Source organism: Cardiocondyla obscurior, linkage group LG13 (assembly GCF_019399895.1).
Source record: "Cardiocondyla obscurior isolate alpha-2009 linkage group LG13, Cobs3.1, whole genome shotgun sequence".
Taxonomy (NCBI): domain Eukaryota; kingdom Metazoa; phylum Arthropoda; class Insecta; order Hymenoptera; family Formicidae; genus Cardiocondyla; species Cardiocondyla obscurior.
In genome coordinates this window covers 2,933,626-2,946,109 of record NC_091876.1, presented here as the reverse complement: position 1 = coordinate 2,946,109, position 12,484 = coordinate 2,933,626, and the positions used below count along the sequence as shown (strand labels likewise).

At 40.0% G+C, this 12,484-nt stretch overlaps 1 protein-coding gene across 1 annotated transcript; it reads right to left on the bottom strand.

Annotated features, from left to right (window-relative positions):
• Positions 1–7,358: 7,358 nt before the first annotated feature.
• Positions 7,359–11,508, bottom strand: LOC139107497 (uncharacterized). The gene is made up of 3 exons (XM_070665146.1): positions 11,446–11,508; positions 8,660–8,749; positions 7,359–8,344 (listed from the first exon to the last, which is right to left on the bottom strand). The coding sequence occupies exons 2-3, from the start codon at positions 8,693–8,695 to the stop codon at positions 8,081–8,083; spliced, it is 300 nt and encodes a 99-aa protein (XP_070521247.1). The 5' UTR covers positions 8,696–8,749; positions 11,446–11,508; the 3' UTR covers positions 7,359–8,080.
• Between the last annotated feature and the right edge of the window lie 976 nt (positions 11,509–12,484).

Here is a 12,484-nt window from a genome sequence, read left to right as displayed (position 1 = left end):
TCAGAAGTGACGCAAAAAGAAATGAAAAAGAGAAAGGATAATAGAGAGAAAAAAAAAGTAGGATATTAGAGTATAAGGAAACGGATATGAGGCGCAATCAAACGAGTTACAAAGGATAAAGTATATCGTGTGTTGGCGTACACTTCTCTTGAAATGACATCTTAAAGACGTGAGCACGCGAGCAGAATATCTGCCCATCTAATTGCATACGCGCGAGAGTCACTTAAAAGTGAAATCGACATGGCGTTGAAGAGTATAAGAAATTCCGCCTACACGCGTGTGTATGCGTCGCGGCGAGCGTGTTTCTGCGATTAGCGGCGCGTTCGCGTTTTTTCGATCCAGCCGTGGAAAAAAAAAAAAAAAAGAATAAATGGAAGAAAAGATCGTCGCGGCGTGACCGCCTTGGCGATCCTGATGATAATCGCCAACCATGTAGATTTCACGGTCACGTTAATCTGTAGCGGATGGAAAACCGTTCAGCGATCGATGCAAGGGCCGTGACTGCCACTTGGAAAGTGCACTTATCGCGTTTTTTTCACTGATCATTCGTTCCTTTTCTTTTGCCAAACACGTCTCGTAGATGAGCAATTAATGAAGAGTTGTAATCATCGTAGAAATCATAAAAAGTATAGTTACACGGTGTTTCCTTCTTTCTTGCGTTATCTTTCTTACGCTATCGGTTCTGTTTAAATTGTTAATCTGTTGAACTGAGAAATTATTTTCTATTTAATTATATTAGTCATATTTTTAATATCTGCAAGTATGTTAAGTTCGTATTACTCGTATTTTTTTTTTTTTTTTTAATTTATAAGAAATACGAATTTTATAGGAGAGATAAATTATTATAATCTATAAAATTATTATCTATTAATTTTTAATTAAATATTAAAAATTTTTTCTTTTCTTTTTCGGATTTTTAAACGGCGTGCACTTTCGTGATAATGTTCTTGTGAAGTCATTATTTTAAAAATTGCTGGTCTTACTTTCATTATGGAGGTGTTAATACAAATACATTTAACGATAAATTGTATTATAAATGTATCTAAAATGTGTATCAAAAGCTTTCTAATACTGTGCATTATCTTAAGTGGATCCCTAATTGTAGTTTAACATTAATAACACCCACATTGTCCATATCGCTTTCCCATTCGTCATGCAAAATGTAACTTACCTGTATGAAAGCACAATTAGAAATTAGGGCAAATCGAAAGTAAAATATTATTCTTATTTTTTTATTTTTTATTATTTCTTATTTATTTGTTTGACAAATTTTTTACATTCGGTGATTTTGACAGAAATGCATCATACAGGATTTTATTTATTTATGTACAACTTAAAAGTAATATAACAAAATACACAGAATATATATGAACAACCTAATATGGTAAAGCTTTGAAAAAGTAACATCTCTTAACAATGTTGAGTTTAATTTAATACATATACGTGATAATTCAGAACTATGGCTATACTTTTTATCTAGAGACTTAGTTATTATTTTGGTCTTTATTGCTATTTCAATTTAAGTTTTTTCTCCGTAATATTAATTAAAAGAGAATCGAAAAAAGATAATCTTTTATTGAACTCTCTTTAACTCTCTCTAACATTTTTTTTTTTTTATTTTTATTAACGTGTACGAATAAAATAATTTCCCTCGCTGCACCTTAAATTTGATCAAAGAATTTATGTCACTAAATAACAACTATTTAAAGACAATCTATATTCTACGTACTATGTAAATAAAAACGCAGTAAGATAAATAATGCATAATTTTCAAATAATAACGCAATAATGGAATTTTTTTGCTTTTAAAAACAATAAGATAAATCGCGCTGCATATCCCGACGCATTAATTATCTCGATTATATCTCCTATGCAAGATGTAAAACGTATATACATGTAATATGATAATACGCGCACAAATGCACGGGTGACTTTTTTTTTTCGATTTTTTACACGAAAATGTGCAAGGCTCGCACATTATTTTGGACATCGCATACGATTCGTTACAATAACGCGTAAATGCATAAACATTTAAATGCAGAAAAACGCGCGCTACTATTGCCGAGAGCTAAAAAGAATCGCGCTATTAACGAACGAAAATTATCAAGTGGCGCTTGATTTCGTTCTCAAAGCTGCGCTTTTAAATTTCTGTCGCCTCGCGATCTTTATTTTCTCCGTCGTGCCAGCCGTCGTCGGTTTCCACGTGCTGCTGCTCGTCGTCGGCCTCCTCGTGGTGCTGCTTAGGTCCTTTTCCTTGAACACGAACGTCGGCTTTTTCATTACCATAGGCCGTTTCGGCAGCTGTGCTCTTTTGGTATTGTTTCGTGAAACTGGCACCTTCGACGTGCCGCTTATCAACGATCTTTCCGTCGAACTGCTCGCCGCTAATTTCTCCGTCGCGCTACTCGTCGACGATCCTGTCGATTTACTCTCGATAGATTTCTCCGGCGTGTTCTTAATTGCTTTAATCAATATCGGCGATTTCGCTGTCGTGCTGCTCGCAACGAGAAGCTCGGTGGTCATTATTAACGGCTGCGGCTCCTCCGCCCAGCTGCTCTTCACGGTCGCGTTCGCTCTTGACTTCTCGATCCTGTAGCTCGCCGTCGGTTTCGGGGTAATCGCGATCGACTCGACGACAGACGTTTGCGTTTGCTCTTCTATGATCTTCACGGTGCCTTCCGGATAAGGTGTCGAAACGGTCGGAAGGATGGGCTCCGTTCGTTCGCATTTCACTCCCTTGTCGGAAGTGTGGCATCTCGAACTCGACGTAGACGCAGCCGGCTGGTTGCGGCGTTTGCTGTTTTGACGCTTGCTACTCAGCTCCCGCCCGGTCTCGATCGTACTTTCCGGGGTGGTGGTCCGCGAGGCTTGCCTCGGACGATTGACCGGTTGATGCTTCGCGACGACCTCGTGATAATTACCGTTCGCGAGCACCTCGTGATAATTAGTGTTCGCGGCGACCTTCGCCAAGTTGGCGAGCGCTTTGTGCCAATCCGCGTCCTCTGAACCTACGAACGTTAGCGGCTGCCATTTCTCGCGATTGTCGTCGGGAACGATCTCCACGCTCTTCTGGAAATTCAATTCGTTCCTTTGAGAATTCGACTCGCTCTTCTCGCGTTTCACTTTGCCCCATGTCACCTGATCGATCACGAGCTGACCGTCCTGGGGCGCGGTGTTACGCACCAACGAGCTTATCTCATTGACGTTAGGTAAATCGTAAGGCTGTTGCTCAACAACGGGATGCAGCTGGACGAGAGGCTGCGGTTGAATGAAAGCCTGTGGTTCAGGCTTCTCGAATATTTTATTCGCGCTGCTCTCCGGGACTTTCCGGGGATCGTGGAAATAATGCGGCGGTTCTATGATACGAAGCGCATTCTGAGAGCTCGAGCCGACCTGGGCGGTACTTTGCACCTCGTAAGGAGTCGCGTAAGCGCTCGACGGTGGCGGGACGTTGGCCGGCTTCTCGTACAGACTCGTATGGGTGGTGGGAGGATTGTAAAGATCGTTCTGCTTGGCGTAAGAAGTGGAGCTCGGCGCGTTGCTGTACTCGTTTTGGTTTTGATAAGAGATCGGATAAGAGCTCGGGGCGTTGCTAAACTCGTTTTGCTTGTGATAAGTGGTGGCCGCGTAAGTGCTCGGAATGGTGTAAGATGAATGATCGTAGACTTCCGAAGCCCCCGAGTTATCATTAGCGTACTGCTCGTACGTGCTCGATTGCGGACTCGGTACGGTTAGCGAGTCACTCGGCACTTTGTACGTATTCTCGTAAGACGCCGAGCTTGTGTGGTCCATCGCCGAGAGCGGATACAACGGGGCGATCTGTCGCAAGGGTAATTGATGGGTGGTCAAACCTTGATGCCAGAGGTCCACGGAACTCTTCGTGTCTTGCTCGCTCTCCGTTGCGTTCTTAATTATATCCGTCACTTGCTTCACGGCTTCGTCCGCCGATTGATAATGATAGTAATGATTTTTATTGACTTCCGTTACGCTCGCAGCTTCCACTTTAACAGGCGGCACGTTCTCTTTATCCGTTTCCTTGAGTTCTTGCGAGGGACTTTTATACTTAGTCGCTGGTTTTACCGCTCGACCTTTGCCGGAAACGTGAGTAACGTTTCGAGGCAGCTGAACCGAGGGATGACGATTAGATGAACTGAAAGTCGCGTCCGATCCGATGTGCTTGTGCAAAAGAGTAGCGTCAGGATCGGAGTAGGGTAGGAACGGTAGAATCGACTCGTGTTGCCCTGAAAACAGGGACTCTTCGTCGACCACGGGAACTGGTACCTGCGTTACGAAGCGCACGTTGATGTGACTCGCGTCGACTGGCTCCATTAGGCGCAGGTAGATTTTGCGATTCGATCCTGGCATCTTGATGGGCCCGACTATCGGGCCCAGTTCTTTCTTCGGAGGATTTAGTAATTGGCCCAGTATATCTATGATTGAATCGAGAACACCCTTTTTCGTAACGCGTACCACGGGCTTAATATAAATCGGCCCCTCTTCGTGCACCTCGGGGAGCGGCTCTTGAATAATCTCGTGAATCTCATTGTCTTCGACGACGTCGTACGTCGATCCGGGAATCGAACGGACCTTTAAACGTTTTATCGGACGTTTCAAGCGATCGCGAGGCTGTTGCTGTTGATAATTAAGATGAGACTCGTGGGACTTCTTCTGATAGGGCTTCTGAAAATTCTCAATTTTTCCCTGCGGCCGAGATTTTCGTAACGTGGAAAATACATTGGGGCGTACTTCTGTATTGAGATTCAAGTCTTTTCTCGCTGTATTCTTAACTGTAGCATCGTCGATAATTAATTCTTCATGCGATTTTACTCTCTTTAGCCTAGAAAAAAAAACAGTAATGTATTTTTTACGTGCAAAAAATTTTATGTAGATTAAAAAAGGGAAAAACGTCGTTATATATTTCGTGTGTGTGTATGGGGAGTCCACTTACCTATTCAAATATTGAACTTCATCAGAAGATGCTATCGATGATAGATACGCGCAGACCTGTATATAAGACATATATGAAACATACAAAATAAAATAAAACATATTTTTAATTAATACTTATATATAAAATGACGTAAGAGTAATTTAATAATTTAAAGTAATTTGTTTTCAAATAAGGTCTAATTTCCGAGGAAAAGAAAAGTTGAAAGTTAATCAAGCAGTGCATCGCGTGCACTTGACTGATATTTGAAGTAAAAGGTACGAATTGAAAGAACAACGTATATTAGAAACAATTAGCTTAAATTTATTTCTCAGAACGCAATTTCGTACACGAAAGCGGCAGGAATTTTCCGTAACATTTCAATGGAAATAGGAAAAAGGAAAAAGAAAGAAAAAAGAAAAAAAATTATTTAATTAACATCGCGATAGTTGCACATTAACTAAGACAAATCTTTAAGTATTCCTTAGTTCACATATCCTTAATGGGATATATGGTGCACGATATTTTTAACATTTTGTATAAAATAAATTTTCAGTACACCCTTTAATGTTCTCACTATTTTTGAACGTTATTTTTTTTTACGCTACTAATAAAATCGACGAATGTTAGATATTCTGGTTTAAATTAAAATCTTCAGCTAGCTCACGTAATTAATCACGTTAATTGTATAATTTCGGTAGCCACTGTTCTCACTGCGAAGACAATCATTTTATAACGAAACTGTCTTCACTCACCGTAATGAGACACGTGATCCTCATATCGTTGCTCGCACGTAATCTTGTTCACCTCACCGATCTACTCCGAAGACGACTGTTGGGCTGCAGTGTTAGCCACCTCTTTTAAAGCTTCTCCCGTAGCTATTAGAGCGGGGTTCGTGCAGGCTTGATAACGCATCTTAGGTGTATAATCCCGAACGCACTACACATACGCTAATATGGCGCTCACGAGAACCGCGTGAGTAACGGGAGCGATTCGTTTTCTATATTTCCTTATTGTTGCTGGAGATAGATATCGCATAGTTTCTAAATTGCAATCGGATCGCAGCAATCAGTAGACAAACGAGTTTATTATAATATGCCAAGGCAAAGTTTCACGCGCTTGCATCTATCTTTCATTCTCGCGATTTCTGTTTCAACGTCAGACTGACCACGTACGCGGTAAAAAGACTGCGTCTTAAAATATTTAATAAAAAAAAAAAAATTGAACTCAATCACCGGCAGGAGTTGCCGTGATTAAAAAATGTAGCATTAATAAAAAAAATTACTACGTCGATCATAGTAGCATTTTTTTTTTTATTTCTGGCATTATTGTTTCGCAACTTTTTAATTACGATGTTACATCGATTATAAGTTCATATTTTAAGTTTTAATAAATCAAAACATTTGTCGATAAATTCTGACTTAAAAAAAAAAAATTGAAATTTATTTAGCATTATTTTTAATTATTTCAGAGATGAAAACTCACGTAGATTCACGCGCGTACACGAAAATTTCGTTTCTCATCAGATTCGTGACGATTCAATATCACTGCGATCGTGATTGTATATGGAAACGTATCATGTGTACTTGTAATAAAGATCTATCACGTTTAAAATCCTCTAATTTAACAAATTAACGCAAGAGTAATCATGACAAAGGCCGTTGGCTTAATGAAAGTAAAATCATTTACACGCCATTTTAATTGCGTGAGTTTGTAAATTTTTCATCTCCAGCGTGAAGCGCTAGGTTTCTAACACATCATTTAAACATGGAAAGTTGTTTGTGGAATCGCTTCAGAGACGCATCGGATTCTTGTCCTCGTTGTTGATAATAATTCGACGCCGTTGCTGCTCAATTGGGTAGAAATCCGTTTAATTAATTGGCGCAAAAGTGGAGGCGAATCTCATATAATTCCCCGCATTGGACTGCGGTCTTTCGAATAATTATACCAATCCCGCGGAATGGTCGCGAACGGAAAAGGCGTGGTAGCGGTGTAGATTACAGGGGGAGGCTTGAAAAATCGCCGGATTAATGCAAGAAGAGCCTACATTCCGTGCGAGACGGTTAATAACATCTAATCTGGTAGCAAATCAGTTCCTTCGGGTACGATAAACCAGTTTGGTATCAAAAGCGGCGCGTATGAATGGTCTTGCTCGTTCGATCTTACTCGGTACGATCAAGTAACTATGTCTTACATATATTTTTATAATAATACCTTCTCTGATAAGATCACTTCTCGATATACTTAGTACACACTTTCTCAATATTATATGTAGTTATTTTTTATATATATATATCGCATGTTGCTTTAAACTTTATTAAAAATAAACTACGTTCGATATTTCTCTTATCTGTGATATTAAGCGAAATAGAAGGCGTAGGATAAAATAATTAAAATAAATTCAAAATTTTTCTTTAATTATGTTTTATTGGGCTTTAAATATGCTCGTTGCACTGTTCGGATATTTTGTTTTGCTTAAAATCAATTTGGAATCAACGAAATTGTAGCTCGTAATTATTATCTGATCTGAAATGATTTATGATTGGGAATTTGTCAGGCACATCTTGATTAATTTATTTATCTCCGCAAACATGAGATAGATCTCGTAATTTAATTGAGCGGACGAGTCGTCCATTAATCATATTATCGCGATTAAGTTGGTTTCAACGTGGACTCTGTTAGCACCGCCTGATCTCAACGGTTTAAACTCAGTTTTATAATTAAATTAATAAAAAGTGCAGTTTAATAAAAAAAAAAAAATTAAAAAACATTAATATAATTTATTATATTTTATACTTTATTCTTCCATAAAGAGTCTATAGAAAAAAACGTGTCGACTACATAAATAATTCTCGTCAAGTTATTGTAAACCAGATAATTATTACTAGCTACATCAGTTTTTACAAGAAGAAAGATACATGGAAAAGTATATTTTTTTTGGTAGACGAACACTTTCAATTTATACGCTTGGCTAAACAAAATGATGCAAATCGTTCTAACCGCTAACTGCCAGGCATCTACGTATTCCTGATCTTCACATTTCTACGATAACCGCAATTCCGGATGAAAGCGTCGGTGTTTCTGTCATGTTGAGTGCTCTTTCATATTTTTTTTTTCTCTCTCTCTCTTTCTTTTAAGATCATTCACGATAATTTAGTTGAAGTTGAAGCGGCGTTTTCCGTCGAATCGAAATCCATATGCCGCGCTGTTAGGCGCGTCCACCAGTGCGGGATTCCGATACTGATGGAAAGATCCGTGAAGATGTGGCGGTCTCACGGCGTTCTGCTCCTCTTCTTGCGTACCTTTCAGGTAGAACGCCTCGAACTGGCCCTCCGGCAGCAGAATGTCCTTTAGCGACTTGTCATTTGGATCGTATGCCGGCGCGAGGGTAGCAAACGCGATGAGAAAGCAATAGACCTGGAATAACACTGTTTTTATCCATCGGCGAGCCGTTCATTAAAAGCGCGCTAAATTAATCGTCGATAACTTGAATCGAACGTTAAATAAAAGTATTCCGATCGGAACAGCACTCAATTAAAGCGGCTGTAAAATTTCTTGAAACAGATACGCGGCGCGACAGGATAATTGACTGTGTTACGATTCGAACGTTGACTTTTTCTGACTACCGTTTAGCGATTTGCGCACAATGAATCTTTTTGCGAACGCCGCGGGACGAGCGTAACGAGTGTCAGGTGATAATTTTCATAGTTAATAGCAAACAGTCATACGTACCAATAAAATGTTTCGATCGTTCCATACTATTAGCATTTTCCGTTCTATTTTCCTGATTTTTTTTTTTTCTCTCTCGTTGCGATCACGATGCTAAAATGACAAATAACGTTTAACTGTCGACAAATCCCATCGACATAACTCTCTCTTTGTTCGATGAAAGAGAGAAAGCGATAAATCCGGTCTCTCTCTCTCTTTCCCGAATTAATTGCACGCGATGCCACGTGGCAAATGCGTTTATAATTGCAATTTATTAGTTATAGACAAAAAAAATTGTGTTTGTTTAGAAGTTTGTTATATACGCGCGCCTGCCTTTGGCGCTAATGACCACGAATGCGAGTGATATAATTTATATATCGCGCGCGGAACGGTATTACCTCGATTCGCATGAGATAAATCTAGACTAAAACGCATCCTGTGTGTAATGTGGCAGTGTTACATTCTGCGGGATAAAAAAATGAGCGTGCATATAATAATGACACCACACACAGGCTCTAGAAAAGTAAAACTTGAAATAATCGAGACAATATCTAATTAAAATAATAAATATAATAAAAGCATAAAAAGAGAGAGAGAGAGAGAGAGAGAGATAAATTAATTACATTGAAAAAGGATTACCGGAAATAATGATAGGAAAATTTTTTTTTTATATGTATAAGAAAGTTCAACTTACTCAGCTTTCACAATTTACTTACTAATGTTTATAAATGTAGCTACACGCGTATAAATTATAATGTTTGTATAAGATAATTAGAAGATCATCAAAATCATTGCTTTTTGCTGGGGTATTTTTTTTTTTTAAGAAGGAATTCTTGAAGTTAAATCTTTTAGAAAAAATTGATTTTCCTTCGACGTTCCTCGCAAAAGAAAGATCGATTCCGAGTTAGATCTATTCTCAGAGATCGTTTGAGAGAGCTTCCGGTGTTTCTAAAATGATCTGAGGATATCGCGATGGGCAACATTTTTAACGCGGATCTCGGCGGTACGCCCGCTCTAAAATCGCATTTTTACGGCCGCTCTCTATTCCCTGTTACGTATGTGCACGTACCTTGACCGTTCACCTATTGCGAAACAGGCCGTTAACGAAATGTAACGCCTTTCGTTGCAGCCTGCAGATTGTTTGTTCTAGCTAATCGTTTTCGACACGCGAATAAAAAAATTAAAAAAAAAAAATACGAAAAATGAGTTTGAGGAACATCCGTGAAAATATTAAATCCCCCTTCTCGAATTTTAATCTCTCTTCGCGGCGAGCTGTTCCCGGGTGAGCTACAGGAACGATTACGTCAATCGTCGCACACATTGTATACTTCACGATCGAAATAAAACGTGAACCACGTGTAATCCGCGCTTACACAACCTTTTAATCGCTCATTTTAATTACATATCCCAATCGGACGTTTAATTATATTACTTTAATTACCGTTAACGATACCGAGACGGCAGAGGCGGTTCGCGGGAGAGAGAAAAAAAAAAAGGATCGTTCCTTCTCTAATGCTTTCCTCCGTATATACGCGAAATGAAAATATTCTACGAAGCGAGCGGTCGGATCTCGATCTCGCGCGCCGAGCGGGAATTTAATATTTATAAATACCTCGTTAATCACATCGGCTCTTCACTCGGCGAGATAAGCCATCGGGATAAAGCAAATAGCCGTAAAACGGCGATTACATAGTGTCCAATTAGGAATCACGAGATGATCCGCGGAGCGCGAAAGCGAAAGTGCTTTAGCAAGGCGTGACGAAACGAAGCGCGCGACCGGCCGGATTCATCGCCAATTGGGATTTTCTGATACACGCAAGTGACGCCGCACGTTCGTTAAGTCGTCCTTTTATTTCCGCAAACTCCGAAACAAGTCCACATTCGTGGTAGAAACCACATGCCAGTCCGATAAATGAAAAAGAACGCCTTTCACAGATTGTTAGTGGAAAGGCCAGTTTCGCCGATTATTTGGAGCGGCTCGCTATTTTCTCTAGTCAAATCTCTACGTTTAACAACTAAATAGTTTTTTTTTTCTTTCTTATCTGTAATGAAGGATATTTAAAAAAGGGTGGGAAAAGAAAATTATTTTTTCCTTTTTACGTGCGTTTGAATATCACTTAACTAGTCGTTTAATTTTTAAACGATTAATTTATGCTTGTGTTAATTAACGTAAAATTACTATTCTTCGTTGTTTGACATTCGAGAAGAGAAAAAGTGTGAAATAACGAGTTATGTAATAAATGAATTTAAAAGGTCGCGGATAAGCTATTGTTTCGAGCGACTTTTTGCGGGCAAGTTGGATTTATGCGGGAAATGGTTGCGTATCTAAATAAAAGTAACATGCACGATTGTTGCCCGCATCGCACGGTGAAAATTTAGTAGAAAAAGTACGGAGAAACGCTCAGCTAGGTGATAAATGAATAACAATGTAGACTGGACATGCATACATGCGCGCATATACCACACACCCGCGCACGCATACCCGCACGCGTACAAAAGCTTACGCACGCACATTTATTACAAATTTACACCTTTCTTGTCTAAATTTCTCGTAAAATGATTACAATTTTACATTCTAACTTAAAGTACGCAACTACCGTCAACATGCGTATCAAATATAAAACGCATATGCTCGTGTGTGTGGAATAAAAATCGATTTGCGGAGTACGCGCGCGGATGGAAACGTATCGCGCGTGAAATAACGAAGTTAACGTAAACGCATTCGTGGTTCCGCGGGCAGGTCGAGGTTGGGGTTCGGGTGAGCGAAATTGAGACGTCGCACGCGTGGAGAAGCGTCGAAAAAGACTCACCGTGGGTATCGGCCGCGGAAAAGTGAAAGCCAGCGAGCGACGAACGGCGAACGGCGGACTCGTGACAGAAGCGGGATTTCGATCGACCGCCGCCTCGCTCTCGGCCTTGCCTGCCCGCCCCGCGCTCCATCGAAATGGAAACCGCTCCTATCGCGTATCCCTATCCCTCCCGTTCGTAAAAACGGAAGCCGATGAAAGTGGAAAACGGACTTGACCGCCGGCCGCGGCACCGCGCATTCATTTCTTCGCGCCGCTATCGCGTGACCGGCCAATCGCGACGCGGCGCGCGCTTCGAACGCGGACCCGTGATGGACGAGCGTATCTCCGTCGAATCGAAATAAATCACCGCTTCTTTTCCGCTCGATATCGCCGCTTTTTCGACACACTTTGCTTCTACAGTGCCTCTTTGTGGCCGAGCTCGCGCCGGCTACGAGATAATTGAATGCGATCTGCATCTTTGGTAAACAAGGAGATATATCATCGGTCCGTTCTCTCTTGGGGAAAAAGAAAAAGATTACAGAGAATTAATTATTTTTGATAAAATCTTTATAAAAATAAAAAAAATATATTTACCTTTACATTAATTTAAATACTAACATGTCTACATTAATGTTTTATTTTATGTTACAGTCACCAGCAGAACTCTAAAACTCCGCTGTAGCTCATGCAGATTGGTAAGTCGCATGATTTTCTTTTCGTAGTTTATAATTCGGGTTTTTGAAAACCGCGTAGTGCGCGCATGGTTTCTTCTAGTTTAAAAAAAAAAGTATGATTATAATATTTATGTCGATAACGTACACGTTAATTAACACGGTACGGTAATAAGTTTTGCGATCAAGAGTCGAAGTAATAAACCAATTCGAGAGCGCCGCAGCAATCTTAGAAAATTAACACGAATGATTAATGAAATCACCATTATTAGCGCGAGCTTTTACTTTTACTTTAGCGAAAATAATGTCACCCGGACAGATAAATTTATAGAGCTGTGCCTCCGGACGTGCGCTTTATGCATCTTGCATATCGCATTACGCACACGTTG